The sequence below is a fragment of the Ursus arctos genome, unplaced genomic scaffold (assembly GCF_023065955.2).
Source record: "Ursus arctos isolate Adak ecotype North America unplaced genomic scaffold, UrsArc2.0 scaffold_3, whole genome shotgun sequence".
Lineage (NCBI taxonomy): Eukaryota > Metazoa > Chordata > Mammalia > Carnivora > Ursidae > Ursus > Ursus arctos.
In genome coordinates, this window is record NW_026622985.1 from 96,027,796 (window position 1) to 96,054,653 (window position 26,858).

At 54.6% G+C, this 26,858-nt stretch overlaps 1 protein-coding gene across 2 annotated transcripts; it reads left to right on the plus strand.

The window, feature by feature from the left end:
• Positions 1 to 4,183: 4,183 nt before the first annotated feature.
• LOC113241423 (zinc finger and SCAN domain-containing protein 2) lies at positions 4,184 to 11,209 on the plus strand. Of its 2 annotated transcripts, XM_044392283.3 has the most exons (4): positions 4,184 to 4,318; positions 6,451 to 7,352; positions 8,592 to 8,815; positions 9,015 to 11,209. In XM_044392283.3, the coding sequence occupies exon 2, from the start codon at positions 6,479 to 6,481 to the stop codon at positions 7,088 to 7,090; it is 612 nt and encodes a 203-aa protein (XP_044248218.1). In that variant the 5' UTR covers positions 4,184 to 4,318; positions 6,451 to 6,478; the 3' UTR covers positions 7,091 to 7,352; positions 8,592 to 8,815; positions 9,015 to 11,209. The 2 variants fall into 2 exon arrangements, with proteins under 2 accessions (XP_044248218.1, XP_026334864.1); XM_026479079.4 differs by lacking the exon at positions 4,184 to 4,318 and having other exon boundaries at positions 5,986 to 7,352.
• Positions 11,210 to 26,858: the final 15,649 nt, after the last annotated feature.

Sequence of the window (26,858 nt, forward strand, 5' to 3'; positions counted from 1 at the left end):
TGGTGAGGACCCACAGCCAAGCTTCGAACGGGCCAGATGAGCTTGGGGGAGCTGGGGTTCTCGGAACCGCCTGTGTCATCCCTGTGTTCCTCTGTGAGAAGCAGGCTGGGAGCTAAGAAAAATGACCTAGGAACTGGGAAAATGGTGGTTCTTTGGCAAGCAACCCGAGCTTCGAGTCGGCCAGCAAGCTGGCAGCCTCCTCAGGAGGACTGGGCTTCCTGCTTGCCCAGCCCCAGCCCCAGCCCCGGGGAGCTGCCAGAGGGAGAAGAGGCTGGGAGGCCAGTGGGCAGGTGCACGGACAGGGAGAGAGCGGGACCAGCAGGCACTTGGCGGACAGCACCTGGGGGATGCTTCCGAGACCTTTTCCTTTTATTCTTTAAGTACTTTGGTTTAAAAAAATATATATATATCGACCTTTTGGCAAGAGGAGAAGTGTTGGGGCTGGAAATAGTATGTTCTCACAGGTCACTGCTCCTACTGGATCATGGCAGAGAAGAGAGAAAAATGAACAACATCCTGTAGGTTGTCCCTTGGGTTAAAAAGAGAGTGGTGTCTCCTAGGTTGCTCAGATCTGGAGGGGGCGGTGCCCCAGACAGGCACTGTCCAGGTAGAACTTTCTGGGATGAAAATATTCTATAACTGTGCCGTCCAATCCCATAGTCACCAGCCACATGTGGCTACTAAGTACTTAAAATGTGGCGTGTGAGGCTGAGGAACTGAATTTAAAATTTAATTTTAATTAATTAAGCCACGTGTGGCTGTTGGACAGTATAACTCTAGGAATAACGCCCCTATTAAGAAGTAGGAATGTTGGGTCTCTCCCTGTCACCACCCAAATCTAGAAAGAGCTTGCTTTTGTTGTTGGGAGCCGTGGATAGAGTCGGAGAGCTCTGGGGCTGAATCCTGGCTTTACTGTGTAGGCTGCAGGACCCCGTGCAAGGAACCCATGCAATGCTTGTGGTGTAGCGCCTGGCACACAGCAAGCGCTCAATGAATAGCCGTTACCACCGTTATTTTAACAAGCCCTGTGTGTGGCTACGTGCACAGTGTTTGTACAAGTGCCAAGTTTACTATGGAAAGAGAAGAACAGGGTTTTCCCCAAACAGAGCTCCATCCCATAAGGAGGGAGTCTCCACCTGTGTGAAGGAGGCCAGCTGTAAGTTTAAGGGCTTGGCTGAAGTGATCCTAGGTCCCATCTTGGGCTTTAATGTCAAGGAAAGAGAACTTCGGAGCCGATGAGATCTTGCACCCACAGCCCCACGTCTCCAGCCAGGCGCCGGCAGGGTCTCGCGGCCGGGGTCGTGGCTGTGCCTGCAAAACCTCATTCCTTACATCGCATCGGCATGCTGACTGGCTGCAGGGCCACCGTCCCTCCACGGCTAGCAGCTATGTCTTCCGGACGTGCATTCATTCATTCTTTCCGCAGAGATTGGCTGAGGGGCAATTAGATGCCGGGCACCTGGGATCCAGAGATGCCGGAAACACAGCCCCTGCCCTTTGAAGCTCACAACCTGGTGGGAGAACAAAGGTGTGGTAAATCCCAACTTGAAGTCAGCACAAGATGCTTGAAAGGGGATGCGAAGTGAGAAGTGATAGTTGTCCTTTTTGGGGAGATGGGAGGAGCGAGTGGGGAGGGGGGAGTGGTAGCCCCGCGGAGCAGGAAAGGCCTGGGGTTCAGCCCAAAGCAGGAGGAGCTGGAGGAAAACCGGGCTGGGATCTGCAGGGGCAGCGGTCTGGGGCTGGCCAGGGGAGCACACGGGGTGACTGTCCCTCTAGCACGGCCGCGGCGTGTGGGATGGATGCTGTGCAGGGCCCTGGGCAGGGCTCCGCTGGGCTGTCCACACCTCTGCCCACAAGGGGGCCATGCGCCTGCTCTCTGGGATGCTTTGGCTGTGAGCAACCTAGGCCTTTGTTAGAGTCCAACGTCCAGCTGTCACACGAGCCTTGTGGTGTGGTGGTGACTGCCATGCCTGCCCCGGGCCCTGCCTGTATGAAGAAGCATGGCTTTGTTTGCAGAAAGTCTCACCATCTCCATTCTGGGGTGTTCACCACAGCACATGGGAACCGTGGGGGGAGATGCGTGTGTGTGTGGGGGGGGTGCATGTGTACGAAACTAGAGAGATGAAGTGACTCAGCAGAACTCATTCATGGGCAGAGCAGAGAACAGAGGCCTCCGGGAACCCCGGGTCCTCGGCATCGCCCACCAAGACGGGGTGGGTCTTAGGGGGTGTCACCTCCCTCCCACGCCCGTCCCCCAGCTGTGTGCCTTGCCTCTTCGGCACAGCTTACTTAGAAAATGCTGCTAAAAATATGGGTGACATCCTCGGGTACGTTGTTGGTTTTGCTTCTGAAAAACCTGGTCGTTGACTAGGTGTCCCCATTTGTGCTGTTGCTCTGTCAGCTGACAGCCTCTGCCACCGGAGCTGGACAGCTGGCAGGTGTGGCTGTTGGGAGAACAAAGTTCCAGCACCAGGGCCGGGGGTGGGGGCGGGTCATCAGCGGTTAGGGGGGCCTTTTGGCAATGTCATGGGGACATCTGTCCTGGTGAATTCATTTCTTGTGGCTTCCCAGGATTCCCTCCCTGGTGCCTCTATTTTAAATGCCAATCTCCTTGGCATGTCTGGCTCGGGAAGCCCCACTTAGCTCTGTGGGAGCAGCATGGTTGGGGTGGCGTGGGGAGTGGGTCCTGCAGGGGCTGAGAGGGCCAGAGGTGGACCCGCTGGGATGGACTTGTCCTCAGAGCGAGATGTGATAGCGGCCAGGGCTGATCTTCAGGTCTGCTGTTGAGAATAAGGGGTGGAGTGTATTTCCAGGTGGACCCCACCTGGAACTGTGCAGTTCCCAGGAAGGTACACTGAACACCTGTGGGTGACCGGGCCTGCCTCATGGGGCCGGGAGGCCTGCGTCTGCCAGAGCCCCTCCTCAGGGATGGCGCCACCCCAGCAGCCACAGCCACCATCTGTTGTAAGGAGCTCCGCCTGGGCCGCCACCTGGCAGCTACCAGGGGCCACAGAGAAAAGGGCTACTCGATATTCCTCCAGCACTTACAGTTTAAAAAAAAAATCACTTTCCCTTCTGGTCTCGGTTTCTTCATAGAAGTATTAATTCGGGGGCACTTTTTTACCCTGGACAAGATGATTTCCAGTCATAACCATTGCACCCTGTTTCTGTTTGGGGTTCTAGGTACCAGAGTGGTGCTGGGGAGAGTTGGGGGGTGGGGGCTGCCTTCCCATCTGGCCTCTGCGGGTCTGTGGGGAAGCTGCTCCGTGTTTCAATTTTATTTTATTTTCCCATCTATAAAAGAGGATAATGATACCTGTACAACCTAGATGGCACACGGTTATTGGAAGGCTCCCACGAGATAATATATGAGAAAAGCTTTGTAAAGAGACAAGTAATGTGTAGGTAAGGGGTATTATTATTGAGGGTGGTTGAAAGCTGGAATTAGCCCAGCCCTGTCCACTGGGGTGTTCTAGGTGTTCTAGGGGGCTCTTTTATGGGATATCTTGTATGGGGTATCTTTGGCTTGACCAGAATGTGTCCAGTTCGGAGGAGGTGGGGAAGTTGGGGGTGTCACTTCTTCCAGGTCCCCTGCCGTCCTGGGGGCAGAAACCGGGCCAGAGGGTTGTGGGGAGGCTTTGGCCACACAGTTAGTTCGGGCCGCTGATTCTGCCCCTTCCACGGCTGTCTCCCACCCTAGACACCCCGCTCAGAGAGGCTCCCTGGCAGGGGCTCCCGCCTCACCCCCTGCTCTCCCTCGCAAGGAAAGGCCCCCACACCCCGCTTCCTGGGCTCTGGGGGCAGTCCGTGGGCCTGGCCAGGGTAGCGCGGCTTTAGGACGAGGGAGGTGAGGACGAGGCTCTCACTGCCGGCTTGGGGCTCGGACCATCCTGAAATGGGAATGGCTGAGGCCGGGGGCCGGGGAGCTTGGGGCGTCCCGCCCGGCGGGGCGTTCTGCTTGCGAAGCGGCTCCCGCCGGGTTCCCTCTCCTGCCTCCTGCCCGGGCGGGCGCAGCGCTCGCAGCCCTCCTTCCTCCGTCAGCCAGGTCGTTGGCGAGTTAGACCTCCCAGCCTCACGGGGCTGCTGTGCGGCTGCGGCGACGCCGGCGACTGCGGCGCTGCGGAGGAGACGGAGGGGCTCGGGAGGCGGCGCCATGTGAGTCCCGGGCCGCCGGGGCTGGGGCCGCGGCGGGAGATTACCGTATTTATCGAGGCCGGGGCCGGACCCTTGGGGGCGGGTCACTGCGGGCGCGCTACCGTATTTGCCGGGAACCGCGCAGACCCTTTTCCCGGAGCTGGGAGCGCCGCGACTTAATTACGTATTTATCCAGGGTTGCGTGGTCCTCCCGGGGGTGCTGCGGGAGCTGGGGGTGGGTTGCATCCGTGCCCCGAGGGAGCCGGGGCTTGCAGCGGGGCGGGGTGGGTTGAGGCAGCAGGGTGGGAGGCCTACGTGTTTTCGTGGGGGCGAGGTTGCGGCGCAGAGTTTACCGTGTTTCTCTGGGGTCGCTCGGGCCACGGGAGTTTGCACGGTTGTGTGCGGAGGTCGGGTGGGTGGGGTCAGCTGTTTTGATTCATGGAGCTATTTCATAAAAACAGCGGTGCGGGAGGCTGGCCGTCTTTATGGGGGCGAGGGAGAAGGGGCGCGGGAGTCGCTGCGGGAGAGTTACCGTATTTGCGCTGGGCAGCGCAGACTCTAGAGGAAAGAGCCACTGCCGGAGACCGGAGGAACAGGGGCGCAGCCTGGGCTGTGAGTGCGGGAGGGGATGGAGGAACTTGGGGGAGAAGAGGGGGCCGTTGCTTTAGACCTTTCTCCGTAGTTGGGGGGCCCTAGTCAGGGATATAGCTGGGGAGAGTGGGGAGGCTGCCTGGAGACAAGGCCAGGCTGAGATTGGCCGAGGGGACCATGACGGTCTGTCTTTGCAAATGTCAGTGCCGCTGGCTGGGGAAAGCCTCGTGGGTGGGTCTACTGCAAGTAGTACTTGTCTCCTTCGCCAGGGTGGGTGTGTGTTCCACCCTGGCCTGAGGGGCGGGGGAGACAAAAGGGGTATCTCGGAGCTCCCACTCTGCAGATAGGTGGACTGAGGTTGTAGTAAGCAGTGCGATCTGCGAGTGTGAAGGCCTGCGTGGAGGTCTAGGTCCCTGATGGGGGTGGAGGACTGCAGGGGGGTGCCCGCTCAGCCTCCTCTGGAGCAGGCCCCAGGGCTCTGCAGGGGCCCTAGGTTTGTTGGGGGGCATGCAGGTGGTGGCGGCAGACAGGGCCCTCCAGGAGCAGGGGTGCTTTGGGTGTCTCTAACCCCGTGGTGGTCGGGACAGTCGTGGTGGTCGTGTGTGTGTGTGTGTGTGTGTGTGTGTGTGTGTGTGTGTGTTTTGAGGGGAGTTCAGTTGATGAGCAGCTGGTATATTGAGAAGAGCTTTTGCCAGTGAGTCAGGAAACTTAGGGCCTAGCCCTGGCTCACCTTGTGTGACCTTGGGTGAGTAAGCTGACCTCAGTTACCCCATCTATAAAGCGGGGCTCAGGAAGGTCTGCTCCTTCCCCCGGGTTGCTGTGAGCACAGTGGGTAACGATTTAAGAGGAATAAGAGGAACGCAGTGCCCTGGGGAAGAGGACCCTCTGGAACCAGCATGAAAGGGGTGGAGCTGAACCTGGGGGTGTTTGTCGAGCGTGGAGCCAGACTTCCATATCTTGGGGATGCCAAGAGGAATCAGGCTGAGACCAGCTCCTGGGAGCTCACCTCCCCCTCTTTCAGGGATCTGCAAGCCTTTTACAGGCATGCCTCATTCTGATAAACACAGAGCTGCTGCCCTTAATGTTTGATTGAGATGACTCTCAAGTTTACAGGGTTTTCGTGTTGTTTCTTCTTTCAAGCTTTTCAAAAATATCTTTGAACCACCGGTGACCCCACCCTTCCCTCCAGATTGGGTCTGCACCCCCCTCCTTGAGATTCTAGAATGTTGGAGAGAGAAGACCTATCCAGGGGCAGGCTAACTTACAATAGTAGAAGCCCCTGAATCTCACCTATGGTCATTTATCCAATGCTTGGAATGGCAGGCACAGTGCTTGGCACTGGGGATAAAAGAAGGAGACAGCTCTGTCCTTAAGGCATGCGCAGGGCTGGGAGACCGAGGTGGCGTGACTGGCCTGGATGCAGTGTGATGACGGAGGGTTACAGGGTGGGCCATAGGGCCCCGGAGGGGCTGGAGGGATCAGGGAAGGCCGTGGGAGCAGGCGGCACTTGAGAAAGGCCTGAAGGAGGGGCGGGCTGTGATTAAGGTGTAGAGGAGAGAGAAGGGCATTCCAGCAGGGAAACATTGGCTCGACCAAGACTGTGGAGGGGCAGATGCTGAAGTTGTGGGGAGCCAGTGCAGTGTCCTCCCTGAGCTTGGGGGCCGGCTGGTCCTTAGATGCCCCCCACCTCCCTTCTGACTCCTCTCTCTGCTTCTGCCTCTCCAGGGGCTGGTGACTGCAGCTGGAAGTGCCCATGACAGAGCTGGCGTCGTCGGGGGGCGGGTCCCCTGCGGGGGACGGGGAGGAGGGCCTGGGGGACGAGCGAGGCCTGGTCATCCACCACCCCGCCGAGGAGCAGCCACACCGCTGCCCACTGTGCGGCCAGACCTTCTCGCAGCAGCCCAGCCTGGTGCGGCACCAGAAGGCGCACGCGGGCGCGGGCCGCGCGGCCGCCTTCGTGTGCCCCGAGTGCGGCAAGGCCTTCAGCGTCAAGCACAACCTCGAGGTGCACCAGCGCACGCACACCGGCGAGCGGCCCTTCCCGTGCCCGGAGTGCGGCCGCTGCTTCAGCCTCAAGCAGAACCTGCTCACGCACCAGCGCATCCACAGCGGCGAGAAGCCGCACCAGTGCGCGCAGTGTGGCCGCTGCTTCCGCGAGCCGCGCTTCCTGCTCAACCACCAGCGCACCCACGCGCGCATGCCCGCACCGCACCCGCGTCGCCCCGGCGTGTTCGGGGAGCGGCGGCCCTACTTCTGCGCCCGCTGCGGCAAGAGCTTCGCGCGCGAGGGCTCGCTCAAGACCCACCAGCGCAGCCACGGCCACGGGCCCGAGGGCCAGGCGGCCCATTTAGGCCGCGTGCTATGATGAGCCCCAGGCCTGCCGCCGCCTCTCTCCTGGGCCAGGGCCGCTGGGGCCGTGACTCCTGGAGATGGCGCTGGGCTGAGGCCCCCTGTCTGGATGCAATCCCTGGAGACGGGGAGGGCTGGCTTGGGGTCTTGAAGGAATGGGCCGCTGCCGGGCTTGGGACGCCTCCTTCCGTGTCTGCGCCACCCTCTGGCTGGCCGCCCACAGCTGCTTTGGGGCCCTGCGTTGGTTTTCCTCCTCAGGCTCACCCGGCCTAGAGTAGGTGAGACCCAAGGGCCACCCGGAGCCCCTCTCAGGCCTGGGCAGGGGTTGGGGGGACAGGCAGGGAAGGTGGGGTGCACTGGGCTCTGGGTCTATGACTAGCTTCCTACTAGATCTTCATTCCCAGAATGTCAGAGTTGAAAGCCACCTGGAGAGGGCCACTCTCCACAATGCCCAGGCCACCCTCAGCCCCCAAGGTGTCCTGGCTCCAACACTTACTATCTGGTGTACTTGAGAAGTCATTTCACTTTGTGACTCAGTTTGTTCATCTGTAAGTTGCATTTAACAAGGGACTTCTTCCTGGGATATTGTGAGGATTGTGGTTTAACATTACCAGATAAAAGAGGGTGACCTCACTGGTCCGAAAACATCTATTGGGCACCCCGGTGTGTCATGCACGATGCTGTGCTCTTGGGAGGAGGTACAGACATAAAGCTTTAAGGGGTGACACTTGGTGCTCACACAGGGTATGCAGAGCATCCTAAGGGACAGCCTATCGGGTGGTCCGGGAGGTTGGGGGAGGGGATTGGTGTCACCCAAGGCAGTCTGATGGCTTGAACTGGGTTCTGGGGATGAATAGAGGTGCTCTAGGGAGAGCAAAGGTCGAGAGTCTCTGAGGCAGGGATCAGATGGAGGAGGCTGATGTTTGCCCTCCAAGGGACTTTGTGGTGGGGGAGAGAGGACACCAAGATGTTTAATGAGGAGAGCACGGTGATCTCAGGCATGCAGCTCAAGGAGAGATGGAAGCACTGTGAGGACAGGTCAAAGTGCGATGAGCAGGAGCCTTGAGAGTTGTGGGGTCATCTGGGCAAGAGAAAATGGGGCCCCTAGCCAAGAGGCTTGACCAAGGGGAGAGTCGGGCCTGTACCCTAGGCCCCTGATTCCAAGTTGGTGCTCCGAAGCACAGGCTTTTTCACCATTTAGCAGATGAGGAAACTGAGGCTCACCCAAGCTTGCTCCAAATCTCACTTAGTACGTAGTGGTAGGGCAGGGCAAGCCTGGTTCCCAAGACTCTTCATCTCTACCGTTGTGCCTTTGAGGGCGGCTCTTACTGGTGGGACATGGGGTGTCAAGGATGTGGGGATGTGAGTGGAGACCAGGTGCCAGGATCCTGGGCAGGGGTGCCCCTGGGTGGTGTGGGGGCTTGGGGGGCCATGGCATCCACAGTAGTGGGTTGGGAGGAAGGGAGCTGGGGGCTTGGAGGGGACCTGCACTCACAGAGCTCTTGCTCTCTGCCCAGCCTGTGCCACCACCTTGCTAGGTGCTGGAGACCTGTCCCCGCCCTCTGCCCTTCCTTAGAGCTTCGTGTCTCCTTGGGGTCAATGGCCCTCTGCTTGCCACTAGGTGGCTGCTGCAATGTGGCCGCTGCTACGTGGACGAGTACTTAGTGGCAGAGATGAAGAGATTAACCCGGGACCTGGGACATCTGGAGCTCGAATGCCCTGAACTCAAGTTGTCTCAGTGGTAAATGGGATTGATAATCCTGGAGTGCTTGGTAGGGGGCTAAGAGGACTGGCTCAAAGCACCGGACAAGTGCAGGGTGGCCCAGCTGACCGCTTCCGCCTACCCATGGGGGGTGGGGGTGGGAGGGGGCGAGGGGGCCTGGGCAGGGCCCATGTCTGAGCCCCAGACCTGACCCTGGTCTCTTTGTCTCCATGAACAGATGTGGAGTGGGCAGGCCCTCTGGGCACAGAGACAAGGAACTGGGCCCCATGGGGACCTGCCCACTGGCATGAGGACACGTCCCCTAAGAAGACCTACCTTGGGAGGTGCCCTGCAGAGGGGAACTGTGCAGCCTGGAATTGGAAGCGGGTTCTGTGCTCAGTGGAAAAACTCCCCAAACCCGGTGGGAGTCCCAGCTGGAGAAGCTTGTCCTGGCTGCCCGGCCACAGTCCACACTCCTGTGGCCGCAGGGACAGTACCTGTGTGGAGAGCCGGCTTCTCTGTGCCTGCCTGGCCCCCCAGAGACGGCGAGGAACTGGCCTACGAGAACACAGCAAGTCGGTGGCAGACCTGGCTCCAGAGGCAAAGCCTTGCCCCAGGTGTGACCCATACCTGCGGGCTCCACTCGCCGCTCAGAGCGGTGGTTCTTAATGCGTGGGGGGCATGAAGCCCTTTGAAAGTCTCACAAACACTAGGAAGCTTCTCCCCAGGAAAACACGCATACTCATGTAGACACAAGAACCTGCAAGCAAGCTCGGAGCTCCAGGACCTAACCCGCCATGCGCTCCTCACCTGACCAAGAGCCTGGGCCACCCTGCAAGTAGCATTTCTCCCTCCCCGGGCTGAACTTCCTTCCCTCGTTCAGGAATAAAGGATTCTGAGGAGGGGACCCTTCCAGTCACTCTCTTCTCCCGGGCCTAACAGTGCCCCAGGCTTCTGGAACCTTTCCTCCCTTCCGCAGACATTGCTGGAGGCTCCCTGGGCGGGGTTTCTCATCTCTGGTTTGGGGCTGCTTACTCTGGCTACCTGGCTGCTGGTTTTCCCCACGCAGCCTGGACTCCAGTTTCACTGTGGAGGTGGCCGGGAAGCTGGAATTTTCCTTGGATGTGGGGTGAGCAGGAGCTTGGGCCAAGTCTACCTGGGAGAGGGGTGCTGCTTCCAGCATCCAAGCCACGGCGGGGCTGTGTCCTGCCAGACAGGAGTTTAGCGCAGCTGGGCATGGTGTGGGGACGGCTGGGGAGGAAGCTCAAGCCTCGCTCCTGGGGCCTGCCAGTGTTGGCGTGGACAGTGGGAGCAAGCTGGCCTGGAGCTCACTGGCCTCCTTGGAATGAACCACTCAACCTGAAAAGGTGTGGCCAGTTAGGGCTGGGATGGGTTTCCGATGACAACCAGGCGTCACGATGCCGGTTCTATTTAGTGAGACCCTTGGCGGGTGGGGAGAGGACTCTTGCCATGGGATTCAGATCAAATCCCAGCAATGTGAGTTGTGGGGGGCACAGTGGAGTTGTTCAGGTGGGATGTCCCAGGGCCAAGTTGGGGTTTGGTTAGGGTTGTCGGGAGGCCTCCTGGGCTCCCAGCCCGGGACCTTGCTGGTCGCGTCTCCCATGCGGTTCGGTTTGGCACAGAGGTTCTCACGGGCCATCTGCCATATGCCTCATCCTGGAATGACACACCGCTCGGGGGGGGGGAGATCAGAGGAAGAGGAGGCAGTCTGAGCTCCAGAAGCTTCCACGTGCTCTGATCCTTGGCGCACCTGAAGGGAGCCTCGCAGATGCACCCCTTCTCCGCTGGTTGTCCTCTCATCTCCTCCCTTCCCTGTAACTTCACGGCCTGCATCCGCTGTTGCCTTCTCCATCTTCCCTGGAATTGCTCGGAAATGTGGCCCTCTGCCGCCCTGCTGAGCCCTCTCCTCTGCCAGGCCCTCCACCCCCGTCCTCCGAGCTGTCCCCGTGTCAACACGCCGTCTCACCCTCGGGTAGCACGTGCAGCCTTGCACTCCGGTTTTCTGTGCACGCGCGTGTGCATGTGTGTGTGAGTCTCCAGCTAGACTGTGAGCTCCCTGAGGGCAAGGGACGTGCCATGTCTTCTTGAACCCCAACAGGGTCCAGCACAGGGCTGGGCTCATAACACTCAGGAAATACTTGTCGACTGGCTGGTGGGCTGTGGGGTGACTGGTCGTGAGGAGAAGGGGAGGGCCCGTGAGTTCACACGCCGGTGCATTTCACTGGGGCGTGAATTGGCTCCCCTGGGGCAGGAATGGCCATGGGAGCCCTCAGGTCCCCCCATACTTGGGGCAGTGGGACAGGAGGGACCCCCCACATGGCTACGCAGGAGTGCGTGGGAACGGTGTCCGGGCTGGATGTTTCTGTCGGTCACTGAGACCTGCTGGGGCTGACCAAGTGGAATAAATGTTCTCTCGACATCAGCTGGTGTGAGCGGTGGTCATTTGGGGCTCAGCTGGGAGCAGGGGTGGCTTCTAGCTCTGCCGCGTTCCTAGCTCGAGGAGGCACATTCCACGGTTGCCCAAGGCTGTAGAGAGCAGAGCTCACGAGCCACAGCATGGCAGCGATGGTCTGGATGATGACTGCAGTCTGGATTTGGGTAATGGATTTTGGGGCCCCTTCAAGCAGCTTCAGCTGTTTGCTCGGCTGGGAGTGAGGCCGGGTCTGCTGAAAAGCTGCGTGGTGATCCCGGTCACCCCTGACACATGGCCGCTGAGCGTGCTCCTCCCAAAGGCCATCCGTGCTCCAGGCCCGCCACTGCCCCCCGGGGCACCGTGGCCCGCCACGTATCTCTCCGGAGCTTGGTCCCCTCGTCTGTGACTGCCGTGCTCCTCCTACCTGAGAGTTGTGAGGGCCGAGTTAGAATGTGCATAAACTCTGCCAAGCAGGACGCGGAGGCCGGGGTTTGCCGTCCCTGTCCTCGGGCTGAAGGGGGACCTGGCAGTGCACCCCTTGGTGTCAGAGCCCAGGAGTCTCCTGGAGCAGAACGTGCTGGAGGGCGCGGGGATGTCAGGTCTGCCACCGGGTAGCGGTGGATGAGTGATTTCCCTCCTGCGGTTGGTGAGGCGCTGGGCCTGGTCATGGCCAAGGCTCACCCCAGAACCTTGCTCCTGTGTCCTATTCTTTTTTTTCCTAAGATTGATTTATTTGAGAGAGAGACAAAGAGAGAGAGAGCAAGGGAAGGGGCAGAGGGAGAGAGAGAATCTCAAGCAGACTCCCTTCTGAGTGCAGAGCCTGACCTGGGGCTCCATCTCCAGACCCTGAGACCATGAGCTGAGCCGAAATCAAGAGTCAGGGGCGCCTGGTGGCTCAGTCGGTTAAGCGTCTGCCTTTGGCTCAGGTCATGATCCCGGGGTCCTGGGATGGAGCCCCTTGTGGGCTCCCTGCTCAGTGGGGAGCCTGCTTCTCCCTCTCCTCCACATTCATGCTCTCTCTTGCTACCTCTGTCTCTCTCTCTCTCAAATAAATAAATAAAATCTTAAAAAAAAAAAAGAAAAAGGAATCAAGAGGCAGACACTCAACCGACTGAGCCACCCAGGTGCCCCTGTGTCCTCTTTCAATCAGATTTGGGGCCACATCGGTTGTTTCTATCAGCCAAGGAAGGTCCTGAGGGGCAGTAACTCAAGGAAGGGGACTTGGGAACCTGGGTCTGTTGGGGGAGAATCAGGCAGGACTCTTGTTCAACTGGAATTGACTAATGCCGAAATGGGGGAAGTGTGAGCTCATGCAGTGGTGCAGTGACTTGATGGTGACAGCGGGGACCCTAACCCGTCTTTGGCTCTGCCCTCCCTCTTGGGGGCTGCCTCCCCAGCTCGCACACGGGGCAGGAAGAAGCCCTCTGCCTGCTGAGGCTCGTTTCTCCCCTAAAGGTCTGAACCCATTGCAGGGCTGCCTGGGCGGCAGAGGGCAGCGATCTGAATGGCCAGGCCCTGGGCCCGCACTGTTGCCGAGGGGTCAGCCCCGCCTGGAGCCCATGGTCTGCAAGTGAGGGGGGACGACCAGAAGGAGAAGGCAGTGAGTGGGCTCCAGGAGGATGGACTGACGCTCTGGCTCCTGACCAGCGCCGCCAAGTCACCTGGGACCTTGTAAGTGCATGCTGGCTGCCCCGCTCCAGAATGTGGTCGGGAGCTGCGTGTCGGGGACACCCCCCGGGCAGCTGGGTGTGTAGGCTGTCTGCACCGTCTTCCCCTCCTCCCCGAGGTGGGCCTCTGGACTCAGACGTTCCGTCCACACTTCCGTCTAAAGGAGGAGATGGGGATGTGCATTCCTCTGAGGCAGGCTCGTGGGTGTGGAGACAGGATGCCACCTCCAGCGGGGTCCACGTCCCTGGCCGCCGCAGTGCCCACCCCATCCTGGGGATGTATGCCAGCAGCGCCTATCCTGACCTGGAGAGAAGGTCCCGGAGGGTGGCCAGTCCTGGGTGAGGAAGCAGGTGGCTCACAGAGCAGTTCCTCCCCCCACTGTGCACCCTCCGGGTCCACCTCTCCCCTCTGTCTGAGCCCCGTCTGTCCAAACATGGCCAGGTCTCAATGTCCTCCCTGTCATGATGCCCGAGTGAGAGGATGTCTGCCACGGCTGCTGCTGGTGCCACGCCAGATCCCCTGTCTGAGCTGTTGTGAGTGCTGGCTGCTAAGGGTTCACAGCTTGTCACCTGTGGGGCTGCCCCAGCCAACCCCCACTGAGGCTGACATGGGCAGGGGGGGCAGCTCTGAAGTGCAGCATGGCCTCAGAACTGCCCGGGGGATCAGAGGACACCAGTTTCCAGCCGAGACCCCATCCCTGGCTCTTTTCCCCACCCGATCTTACTTCCCACTCCCTTTCTCCAGAGAGCACTTTGCAATAGTACTTATTCACCTTGGACAGAATCCTTGTCTCAGGCTCTGCTTCTAGGGACTCCAGACTAAGGAAATGTCTTAAGGAATACAGGCTTAAAGCACTTTGCATGTGCAAGAGGTCATGACAAGTATCTTTTTTTTTTTTTTTAAAGATTTTATTTATTTATTTGACAGAGATAGAGACAGCCAACGAGAGAGGGAACACAAGCAGGGGGAGTGGGAGAGGAAGAAGCAGGCTCATAGAGGAGGAGCCTGACGTGGGGCTCGATCCCATAACGCCGGGATCACGCCCTGAGCCGAAGGTAGACGCTTAACCGCTGTGCCACCCAGGCGCCCCATGACAAATATCTTTATTCGGTTCTGTGTGGGGCCGGTTACCCGTAGGCTTCTAGCGGAGAACTGCCAGTGGATGAACAGATTGGCGTGGCCATCTCTTCTGTGAGGGGCCAGGCCAGAGGCCCTAAGTGCTGGTGTGGCAGCTCCTCACCCACTGCTCTAGGGCCCCTCCCAGCTGCAGACAAGGCCTTAGAATCTAGACGAAGGGTCAAGGGTTGGGGTCTAGTATAGCTGTGTGGCTTTGGCCAAGATCCTTACCATTTTTTAAGTAGTTTCTCTCTCACTCTCTCTCTCTCTCTCTTTTTTTTAAGATTTGTTTATTTATTTGAGAGAAAGAGAGAGAGAGCACTAGCGAGCCAGGAGAGGGGAAGAGGGAGAAGAAGCGAGAGAGAATCTGAGCAGACTCCCCACTGAGCACAGAGCCTGACATGGGGCTTGATCCCATGACCCTGAGATCGTGACCTGAGCCAAAACCAAGAGTTGGATACTCCACCCACGGAGCCACCCAGGCACCTCAAGATCCTTACCATTTTGAACCGCAATTAGTTCTGATCCATGGAATGAGCCGTGTAGACGAGCCACCCCCCAAAGTTTCTTTTAGGGTTGAAGTTCCATAGTCACTTTCTGACTGCTTGTGTGGGCTCTTTTGGGGTTGTAAGGAGCCGAGACCACTCTGGCTGCAAGGTCTCATGAGATGTGAGGGAGGCCCTGTAGCTGTGTCCCCCAGGAGGGCATTCCTCCTCCTTGGTCCCAACACTTCTCCTGTGACTCAGCTGAGCTCCTTCCTATGGCTGCCACCTCTTCGACTCTGGAGCAGAACTAGAACTAATTTTTTTTTCTTTAGGCAAGATGACTGCAGTTTCTAGCTGCACAGACGGAAAGACACCTTGGAGCAGACCTTTGTTTCTAGAAAGTCGTCCGTTAAACCCACGTACAACACATTCTCACGGCTCGTCTCAAACTAGCCTGGGACTTGGACAGCATTTCAAATGCAGATGCTTCAAGACAGTTTGTTAGCTGTGTGTTTGATAATCATCATTGTGATTTTATTTTATTTTTTCCAGATTTATTTATTTGAGAGAGATAGAGCGTGTGCTGAGCGTAGAGCCGGACTCAGGACTTGATCTCATGACCTGAGAGTCGGATGCTCAACAGACTGAGCCCTCAGCAGAGCTCCTGGGGATCGGGGCCTCTGAACTGTGGGAAGGACCTTTCATTTGTGAGGGGCCGAGCTGGTCCTTCTCCTGGCGCGTGGAAACCCGCTAGGGGCAAGCAGTGCCCCTGACGTTAGGTTTAAGGCATGTGGTTCAAGAGAGCCTTTGTGTCTAGGAGCAGTGCGAACTGTGTCCACGTGAGGGCCAGGGGTGCGCTGGAGGTGGGTGGCATGGGGGTGCACAGGGGGTCCTGGGAGGTGAGAGAAACACAGCCTGAGGATCACTGGGGACAGGCAGCCTCCCCCGCAGATGAGCACTCCCAGAACCCCCTGAGTGTATGTGCGGCGTGGGGCTCCTGGAGGAAGAATGGATCATACAGGGTTCTTGGGATCGGGGAGGACTCGGTCTTGATGTGAACATAAGAAGTGTATTTTGGGCCAGCAAAGGAGGACACACTGGCCGTCTTTCCCACCTGAGGTCCGGTGTTTGCCGCGGCGCCTTATCGCTAATGCTGCTTTCTGCCACTGCCCTTGGCTTCCTCGCCTCCTGCCCTGTGTGTCCTTCTCTTTGTCTCACACACAGAGTCCCCAGGGTGGATTTTGGTGTGACTGGCCACTGTCCCTTGAGGGAGTCCCTTGGATACAGTCCATTCTCCCGGCACAGCCGACCTCGCCGGTGAGCCTTGGGAGGGTACCTGCCGAGCAGGCACACACCGGTCCTTATGGCCAGGGTGGTGAGGGGCAAAGGGTCAGGGTCAGTCCGGGGGGCTTATGAGGGCATGTCTGAGCACGTGTCCCGGACAGCAGTGAACTGACAGGCGGTGGGCTGTCTTTCTTGTCCAGCCGGTACTCTGCTCTCTCCCTTTGACTGCGCAGATTATCCCATATGCCTTGTGCGCTTTTTTTCTTAAGATTTAATTTCTCAGGGCGCCTGGGTGTCTCAGTCGGTTAAGCGTCTGCCTTTGGATCAGATCATGATCCCAGGGTCCTGGGATCGAGCCCCGTGTTGGGCTCTCTGCTCAGCGGGGAGCCTGCTTCCCTCTGCCCCTCCCCCTGCTTGTGCTCTCTCTCTCAAATAAATGAATAAAATCTTTAAAAAGAAAATATTTAGGGGCGCCTGGGTGGCGCAGTTGTTAAGCATCTGCCTTCGGCTCAGGGCGTGATCCCAGCGTTCTGGGATCGAGCCCCACATCAGGCTCCTCCGCTAGGAGCCTGCTTCTTCCTCTCCCACTCCCCCTGCTTGTGTTCTCTCTCTCACTGGCTATCTCTCTGTCAAATAAATAAATATTAAAATCTTAAAAAAAAAGAAAATATTTAATTTCTCATGTTTTTGGTTGATCTCCAATAACAACATTTGAACATCATCTGATGGTTCATTTTCTTGTGTGTAAAGCCCTCAAAGACTCGGTGAAATTTTGCAGGTCTGGGACCGAGGTGCCTGACCCTGGGAGCCCAGGGAAGAGGTCGATGGCCTGGGTGCATGAATGCTGGCTTTGACTGGGTTTGTGCTCTGGGTATAGTGCTGGAGTTGGAACAAAAATATCATTTTGGGAGCTTCTTTCGGTTTCTATCGTCTCCCCCTGGTTGGTACGTATTTATAGTCACTTCCCCCTACGGACTGGAGAGTATTATACAATGAGACTGTTTTGTTGGCCAGTGTGGGAGCATATTCGGGAAATCTTAACAATATGAGAAAATTGAGAAATAGGACCAGTAAATACAACAGTCCTATTTATGGGGCAACTCTCAAAAAACCCCCAAAGATCACTGGAAGATCATATTCTGTGAACTCAATGCAATAAAATTAGAGGTAATTAATAACAAAACAACAAAAGTTTCTGTACATTCAGGGACTTAAAAACGCACTAATAGTTCACATCACAGAAGAAAATGTAATGGACATGACAAAATATTTATGAACGGATGGCTATGAAAACACTGCATTTTAAAACGTGTGCTGTACAGGGGCGCCTGCGTGGCTCAGTCGGTTGAGCATCTGACTCTTGATTCGGTTCGGGTGGTGATCTCAGGGCTGTGGGATCGAGCCCTGCATTGGGCTCTGTGATTAGCGGGGAGCCTGCTTGAGATTCTCCCTTTCTCCCTCTCCCTCGGCGCCTCCCCAACTAGTACTCTCTCCCTCAAATAAATGAATAAAATCTTTAAAAAAGCCAACTTGTGCTGTACAATGAAAGTAGTAATTAGAGGGAAACTTTAGCCTTATTGCACTCATCTGAAGAGAAGAAAGTTTGAAAACCGATAAGTGAAGAGCTCAACTTAAAACGTTAGAAAGCGTACAACAGAATGTGCCCCGAAGAAGAGGGACACAGATAGAAGTCAATAGGGTGGCAAACAAAATCCTATTAGCGACTCAATAAAACCCGGACCAGTTCTTTGAAAAGACAAATAAAATAGACAAACCTCCGGCTAAAAAGAGAGAAGACACGTGTAAATGATGCTGGAAACGGAGAGATTGTAGCTGTGCGCACAGTGGAGATTTTGAAAAATCACAGAAGAATACCACAATTCATGACCATTTACAGTCACAGGAAATGAATAATTTTCTGGAAGAACATAAATTATCCAAAGACACTTAAACAATCTGAATACATCTATGAGCCTAGAGTAATTGAATCAGTCATCAACTACAACACTCCCTCAACCCCCCAGATCAAGATGGGAGGCCCAGGTCACTTTAACCGGGAAGGTGTGTCAAACTTTTGTGAAGAAATGATCCTTCATCTACAGTCAGTTCCAGAGAATGGGGGATAAACATTTCCAAACTCTTAACGAGGTCAAGCAAAAGCTTGAAAACGAAACCAAACAAGGACAACACAACAAAGGAAGATTTTTAGGTCAATGCCACTTAGGGATATAATCACACAAATCCAAAACAAATATTAGCAAATCAAATCCTGAAATCTATTGAAAAATATGTCATGGCCAAGAAGATTTTATGGAACAAATATATGGATTGTTCAACTTTGGAAAAATCTGTTAAAGAAATATACCCCTTCAACAGAGTGATGGAGGAAAAACATGGTCATCTGAATAGATGTAGAAAAAGCTTTAGCTAAGACTCGATGTATTTGTAATTAAAAACCCAAAACAAAACCAAGTAAATATAGGACAAAACCAAACCCAAACCCATCTTTCATAGTTACCGCTGTTGTCTGTTCCTATGAATTGTTTCAAACGTAATGAATCTTTTTGAGATGACACTTCAAAGTTAGCAAAGTTGATACATTGCTGGTTGTAGACATTTCAGCAAAGATTTATTGATTGCGATTGTGCAGATTTTTTTGGGTATTTTGAATTAAAAACAGTCTTCAACGTAATCGTAATTTTACAAAACCCGTAAGCCTTCCAGTTGTACCTGTGGCTAATGGATAAATGGACCTGCTTGGGAGAATTATAGAATTCCTATCTTTCCCTCTTTGTGCACCCAGTAAATGAAGTTATTTCCTTCTTAAGGTTCAGGACGTGTGAGAGTCCTCATTTGGCTGACTATGTGGTTAGGTATCCAGAGCCTAAATAAGACAAAGAGGATCAGATTGACGTTGTTTAAGGATACAAACTTGCAAGGCAGAGTAAATAAACCACAGAGATCTATCCCACAGTACAGCGAGTATAGACAACAATATTGTACTATAATTATGTAATGTGATAGATATCAGTAGAACTGCAGTCATATTAAAATATAGAAATATATCAAAGCAACACATTGTACATCTTGAACTTCCACATGTTGTGTGTAAAATGTATTCAAGTAAGAAAACAACCCGGAAGAGGCTGCATAGTTACGCTAGACTTTGCAGCAGAGGTCGAAGGGAGAGTGGTGCCCTCTAGTGCACGTTTGGAGAACTGACGTTCAGTGCCTTGGACTTCGCAAGGAGGGCTGTTTCCCAGAAGGTGCCCCGGCCACGTTTTTATTAGAAGCGGCAGGTCCGGGAGCTTGTGGGCTGTCAATAAATATGCCTTGAATGAATAAATAGAGCCATCGGGTTTTTTCGGAGCCTCCGTGGAAGTGAGTCAAAAAAGCCGACTTGTCAAAGTAAGTTGTCCCCTTAGAGATGAACTGGTCTGACGGCTAATAGAGGAGAGAAGGGAAAATTCCAAGCACAGAAGCTTTGTGCGTGTTTCTTTCCTGGGTTTCGAGAGGAAATAAGATGGAAACTAGAGTCACTTTCTGAAGAGAGCTAGCCAAAAAAAGCTAGCAAAGGAAGTTGGCTCCAAATAGCCTGACTCGTCCTAGGTGGGAATAGCTGTGATATGGGCTGGTGCCCGGAGCCCCTGGCTGAGCCGGCCTCAGGACCAGAGGGAGGGAAACTTGCAGTAAGAGTGGGGAAGCAGCCACGAGCTCAAGAGCTGTGGGCTGTTTTCATCAGTCAATAAATCTTCAAAGTGTGGATGCTCTGCAGGAAATCTGAGCGTTTACTGGGTATTCAATAATACAGCTTCCTCGTAGTTATAATTAGTTACTGTACTCATGTTAATAAAGGATCTTTAATTTCAGAGATACACACGGAATGGAATGCTGTCTGGGATTTGCTTCGACCAGGACGGGGGGTGGGAACCAAGGGGATGGAGCACAGGGACCACGTGTTGATAATTTGAAGTCAAGCAACAGGTAGCTGGGCTCCTCTCACTCATTCTATCGTTGTTGTGTGTTAGAAGATTTCGTAGTAACAGCTTAAAGCATGCTTGCGCTCAATGCTAGCCTTTCAAAATTTCCCTTAATACTGCTAGCAAAGCTAGTGTTGGTGGGGGAGAGGAAATGTTTGAGTTCAACCCCTGCCCACCCCTCGGAAGGAAGGTTCTGGAAGGCTCCGGGCCATCCTTGAAAAGAGCAACTGTGAAGAAGCCAGCACACACAGCTCGCAGTCTGTTTAAAATGGTAATTTCCTGGTGAAGGTCCAAGGAGCGGGGTGGGCGTCCATTCCAGCACCGTGTCTTTATCAGGCTCTGAGAAGCCATCCCTAAAGCCTAGCGGTTTAGGGGGAGCGTCCGATCCCCTGCCTGGCTCAGGCATGGAGGGTGTCCCCTGGCGCTCCAGGTGACCTGCCCGTTGGAGTCTGGATCTGGCGGTTCCACTGGTGGGAGGCACTGAGAGATCTTGAGTCAAATGAGAGAAATGCTCAGAGAGGCTCTCTGCTTCACCCTTTGCCTTTACTGGCTTTTGTGGGGTGCCAGGGACCCCACTCCTCAAATTCGATGTTCACATACTTCACCAGTCCCTCCGTGCCTGCTTGCCACTCCTGGGGCGTGGGTTACAATCTTTTTTTTTTTTTTAAGATTTTATTTATTAATTTGAGAGAGAGGGAAAGCGAGAGAGAGCACGGGGTGGGGGTGGAGGAGCAAAGGGAGAGGGAGAAGCCGACTCCCCACTGAGCAAGGAGCCCTTTGTGGGACTTGATCCCAGAACCCTGGGATCATGACCTGAGCTGAAGGCAGCCGCTTAACCGAGTGAGCCACCCAGGCGCCCTTGGGTTACAATCTGAGCTAGCATTTATTAGGGACCCCCACGGGATGGGCACTTGATCATTTACAAGCAGAGTCTCATTCAGTCCTCCCCCCTGTGAGTCTCTGAAGTGTGTTCCACTTTCCCTATTTTATAGGAGAGAATGGACGCACGCAGAGTGCCAGCACTTAGCCAGGGATGTGCCGTTCAACAGTAGCAAAGGCAGGACGCAGACTTCCATCCACCAAGCTGCCATCATGTGCATCAGGGAACACAGGAACCAGGTCTTCTTACCTCCCTTCTCGCAAGGGGGCACCATGCTTGGACAAGTGCACAAAGTCCTGCGGGGGGTCCCAGCTGGGAAGGCAGAGTTCGGGTCGGGCCCCTTCCTGCAGCTTTGGGCTTTCTCCTTTCTTCTCCAGCCCACAGCTTATCTGCTCTCCAGGGCGGAGCAGCTGTGGATCCAGAGCATTCTGTGGGCCTTGGTGCCTCTCTGCCCTTTCCCACCAGATTTGAGTGCCCGCTCTGTCCTTCCTGGAGCAAATTCTCCGTCGGGTATTCCACACTCGGGGCATGAAAGGCTGCTTGCTCTGCGGCACCAGACATGGCCAGTTGGCTTTTCGTGCCCATTCTGCCCTTCCAGCTTTACCTCTGGCTTTCTGCGTCTGTGGCCCCAATGCCCACCTGGCCTGCTCTCAGCACCCCTGAGATCCAGCTTTCCTTATTCCTCCACTCACCAAAGTATACTCGTCTCATGACCCATGCCTGAGCCCCCTGCTAGGGCTCATGAAAATTCATTCAGGCCAAGGGGTCACAAGTGACAGGGGCTTCATGTATTAACCCTCCTGCATAAAATTAGCATTCTAACTGGGTCTTTTATGCCTTAGACCAGAGGCCCGATGACAGTGTGGTGTTTGGGACATGGGGGAGAGAGTCTTTAGGGGAGAGAGGCCTTTCTCGTGACCCTCCAGCCTCTCCTGTCCTGGGGTTTGCCAGAGACACCTGGGGGACAATGGGCAGAGGCAGCTTTAGCCACCTCCCTGCATAGTGAAAGGTGCATCCACTTTGCAGTGAGAGGACCTGAGATTCAGCTGCGGATTTTTTGTAGATGCCCTTTATCAGGAGGAGGAAGTTCCTTTCCATTCCTAATTTATGGAGTGTTTTTATTACCAAAGAGCATTGGATTTTGTCAAATGCTTGTTCTGTGTCTCTGATCATGTGGTTTTTGTTGTTTATTCTAGTGATATGGTATATTGCGTTAATTGATGTTAAGCTGTCAAACCAACCTTGCATTCCTGGGATAAAGCCCACTTTTTCTTGGTGTATAATTCTTTTTGTATATTTATGGATTTTGTATGCTAGTATTTTGCTGAGGATTTGTGTGTCTGTATTCATAAGATATATTGGTATTCTATTGGTATAATTGGTATATGCTGATATATCTGTATGTATATACAGTGCATGTGTGCATGTGTGAGGTCTGTTTTGGAGGGAAGTATCTTTTGTTTTATTTATTTTAAGATTTTATTTATTTATTGGAGAGAGAGAGACAGAGGGAGAAAGAGAGAGAGATAGAATGGGGGGATGTAGGGTCAGAGGAAGAGGGAGAAGCCCACTCCCTACTGGGGAGGGAACTTTTAAATGTAATTGACCAAGGGTTGCTAACTCAGGATGACCGGCTGGTGTAACTGATGAGTGCCAGCAGGTGGCAGCAGAGAATCATCCCCAGTTGTCAGGAAGCCAGGGCAGAAAGCAGGCGTTGGGGATGGGTACCCCGTGGAGACAGAGCTAGAAGCTGCCAGAGCCGGGATCCAGGGGGAACCAAGAGCAGTTTGGAGACAGAAGCAAGAGAGAAAAAGGGCAGGCTGGTCCTGGGAGCACCTGCTCCGGAGTCAGGAGGTGAGGAGGGTAGAGGTCGACTTGATTGCTCCTGGCTCCCACCTGGGACTTGGTGCAGCTTTACCTGCCCTGAAAGTTCGTGCCCTTTCCGGCCGTGTTGCACTGTCTCTTACGTTGACTTTTATGGTCCTGATGCTTCTAATTCATTATGCTTCTGGAATGCATGGAATCAAATACAGGTGTGGTGTGGCAGGAAACATCGTGGGCCAGGAGTCAGGACACGTGGATGTCACACCATTGCCGTTAACTTTATTTATTCAAAAGAAAGGGCCTTTAAACTTTTGAAAATATTTTTCTAGCTTTATTGTGATATTATTGGCATATAACATACATAAGTAATGTGTCAATGTGAGGATTTGATACCCCATGTATTGTAAAATGATGATCAGACTAAGGTTAGATAACACCTCCATCTCTCACATAATTCTCTTTTTTCGGTGTGTGTGGTGATAACATTTATGACCGACTCTCTTAACAACTTTCAAGTATATAATGTGATTATTCTCTGCATCTCGGAAAGAGTTGACTCAGTCCTTGGCCCAAGAGACAGGCTTGGCGGGGGTGTCCCAAGGGCACCATCTGCAAACCAGGCTTTTCGGGAAGTTTTCATTTAGCTCAGAAGTTCTCACGGCGAATGATTCTTTATTATCCGTCCATATTTGGTCCATCAGAGCCTTAGCGCTGGCCCTTAGCCCACGGAGCAGCACCCAGGTTTGAGAAGCAGGAGGCAAGCGACCCCGAGGTTCTTTCTGGCTCATGGCTCGTCTGTTGGCCCCCTTGCCTTTCAGCCCGCTGTTGTTCTGGTGTGCCAAGTCGCCTTTGTCTGCTCTGCCCTAGGGTAAATACCGTACCACTTTTTACGGTATTTACGGTACCGTAAATTACGGTAAATACCCCTCACCACTCGCTGCTGATGTCACTTTAGCGGTGCTAAAGGCCTTGACACTGCGAAGTGCATCTCCAGGAGAGCTGGCCCAGGGCTAGATGCCTGCTGATTTGCCCAGGCTTGATTAATCCCCGGGAAGGAGGAAGATGTAGCTTTCCTTCTGGTAATGTCTAATTGGGGGGGATGGGGGGGGGGCTCTTGAAATGCTCGCACTCACATCCTTGGTCCCCCAAGCCCCGCAAAGAGCTGTGTGGCCAGGCGAGCTGGATTCTACCACCTGCCATTCCTGGTACCGGGGGTACCAGGATGATAATATCTATGGGTTGATAGCAGAAAATGCAATTCTGGCCACATATATAATTATCAATTTATGATAAGCCCAGGCGAGAAAGGGTAAGAGTGACCATGAGTGATGACTGACTGCTTCCTTGATTTTTTCTAACATCTTCCAACTTCTTGTCCGTAGGTCCAGAAGAGCCACAAACTGAAGTTTTGTTAAGCCACATCTTAACAATTGGCGATGTGAGAAGGGAAAGACCTATTGGTCAAAAATACAGAGGGGAGGGGAGAAGAGGGCAGGAAGGGGTTGGGAAGCAGGAAGGGGAGCATGTCCTTGGGGAAGGGGGACAGTTTGCCCTTGGAGGTGTCCAGCGGTCCCTCTGTCTTTCTGCTTCTCTTCCTGTTCCCGGTATGAAGTCCTGGAATGCTCACCTGTGGCCCAGGCCACGCGAGGAGGCTGAAAGATGGGGTCGTGGCTGAGGGGTGGGAGGCGTCGGTTTCTACCACGCACCAAGTCCTGAGGAAGGCAGACCGAATTCCCATTCTTCCAGACACACAATCGAAGGAGGCTCCGGGAGGAATGTGTCACTCCTGGGGTTTATGTCAAGAAACCCAGAATGAAGGAGTGTGTGCTTTTCTCATGTACTCATTCATTCCTTCCCGCACTCTTTTGTTCATCCGCGGATGGGCGCGCTGTCCCTTACGTGGGCTGCGTGGCGGGAGTTGGAGATGCAACTGGAAGCAAGATGACGAGGTCCTGGCGCGCAGGGATCTCTCCTCGTGTGCAGCGGTGTTCTGAAGAGGTGGGGATGAACCAGACACCCGAGAGGACTAACTTGGTGTGGAGGTCGCGTCATGGCCGAGAGCCTTGCCTTTCCGCTCCCAGTGTGCAGCTGGTCAGGATTCGCAAGGTCACGGTCATGCCCGCGCAACCATGCCCGCCATCCATCCCCAGCGCTCTTCATCTTGTAAAGTTGAAACCCTCTGTCTGTTAAACCATAATTCCCCATTCCCTTCTCCCGAAATCTTTGCTCTTTATAGGTGAACAAATCTGGAGAATTTGGAGAAACTTCTGGAAGAAGAACCAGTGTGAAACTGTCTCCCCTCACAGGAAGCTCTGGGAGGCTGTAAAGCTCTTGCTGAATTTCCCAGAAATTCCCCTCCCCTTTATGCTGACATGTTCCTTCTCTCTGGGTGGTTTTCTTTATGTCAAAATCAGGTCTCTCACTAGCTTTTAACTACTCTTGACCTTTCAAAAGTCTGATACAAACACACTTTTAACCTCCAAAAAGCTGTTTTGCTACCATTATCAATCACTTGGGGTTTAAGAACTTCCTATTTTCACTGGCGATTCAGATCTCAAGGACTCTTGGGCCTGGCCTGTGTCTCTAGAACCTTCCAGAAGCAATTCAACTCTTTAATTTCTTTGCTGACAGCTGAGGTGCAGAGAGAATGACCATCACCATAACAACAAGGGAGCACTTCATCTTGCTTAGCAATAAACACAGCAGGACACAGCCAGAAATCAGGACAGCCCTGTGTGGCCCTTCACTACAAGGGACCACCACGGGTCTCACGGGTCTCCCTGCTCCGTGCTCTGGAACCTCACTGGAAGCGGCCATCTTGGGCCTTATGGAGTGGGGAGGTGGAGTAGTGGGGGGTGGGGGTTCTCACAGTTGCAGAGGCCACAGAAAAGTGTCTCATGACTGTTTTCCCTTGGGAAGTAGGGAAGTAGGAGTGACACTCCTCTGCCTCTAGATATGCTTTTTGGCAGCAGCCCACTGGGTGTCTGGTGGGGGTTCTCCTCGGCCTGTCAGGGCCCCTTTTTAAACACTTCCACCTGCTCAGCACCCGATGGCAGCGTGGGCAGCTTCCCGCTTTCCTGGGAGACAGCAAGGTCAGCCTGGTCCTGCCAAGACGCCAAGCTCGCCGCCCGGGGCTCACCCCCTCTGCTGAGTCTCCTTTGGAGAAGAAGGGACAGAAAAACGAAGATTTCAGAAACCAAAACCAAAAGTAGCAGCAGCATCAGGGGGGAAAAAAATAAAACCACTCAGAAAACCTCAAACCAAAAACAAATTAAGAAAACAAATTAAGAGCACCCTGGGGGACTCACAGAGTGGGGGTGGTGGCTGCAGCCCAGGGGGTGGCAGGGGACCTAGAGGCTCCAGGGAGGTTGTAAGTTGGAAGAAAGCTCCCTGCAAATCCTCTTCTGCTTCTTCTCCAGCCAGCAGCGGGGCGGTGGCAGGAGCGGATGTCCCGGGATCCTGGAAAATGTCCTGCCAGGTGCCGTCAGAACCATTTGCAGGGGGAGCTGCCCTCCCTTCCCAGTGCCCTATGCCTGGTGTTAAAGGCTGAGGCCAGGGCGCCTGGCTGACTTTATCAGCAGAGTCTGTGACACTCTTGATCTCAGGGTTGTGAGTTCAAGCTCCATGTTGGGTGCAGAGATTACTTAAAAATCAAATCCTTAAGAAAAAAATGAAAGAAAAACAAAAAGCCTGGAAAGATCACCTCTTCCCAAGGTGATCTTGGGCCTAGATACTACACCTGCAAAATTTGCAGTAGGAGAGAGAAATTAGGTGGTAGCCCGAGGGGAGAGTGGGGCAAGGGAGTTTTCTTTTTAAAACTGGGAGAACATGCATGGCCGCATGCTGTTGGCAGTGGTCCAGGAGAGAGGGGGCACAGATGGTCTGGGGCGGGGGGCACTTGCCAGAGTGACGTCCCTGAGAAGGGTGAGGAAGAGGGTTGATGTACAATCGGAGGAGCTGGGCTCAGGCCAGGGTCTGGACAGGTCGGTCGCGGTAATGGGAAGGCAGGTGGAGTCCGTGGCACAGCCCAAGGCTGGGGGTGGGGGTGGATGGGGGGGTGGAGGGGATGTAGCAGTGGGGCTTTTGGACCCACTGGTTCTGCTTTCCTAAAGAGTGAAGAAGTGAAGGCACCCACTGAGTGGGGAGGGGAGGTGGGGGAGCATTAGAAGAGAGGAGAAGCTAGGAAGTAGTTGGCTGGGGCGGTGGGGAGGGGCTGGGGCTGCGCCTCCTGGGGGTGATGCCCAGCATTCAGAGCCCGTCAGACCCCGGGGACCATAACCAGGAGCGTGAAGAGAGGCCAGCCAGCAGGTGCGTGTGCCCCCGCCAGCCACTCCCGCCAGGCAGGCACAGGTGTAGCCAGGTGTGTTCGCGTCCCCCAGCCCGGCTAAACTTGAGATGGGTTGGTCCTGAC

Bases quoted from the DNA above. Each gene is read 5' to 3' on its own strand.
- LOC113241423 (XM_044392283.3), top strand. From the start codon at position 6,479: ATGACAGAGCTGGCGTCGTCGGGGGGCGGGTCCCCTGCGGGGGACGGG.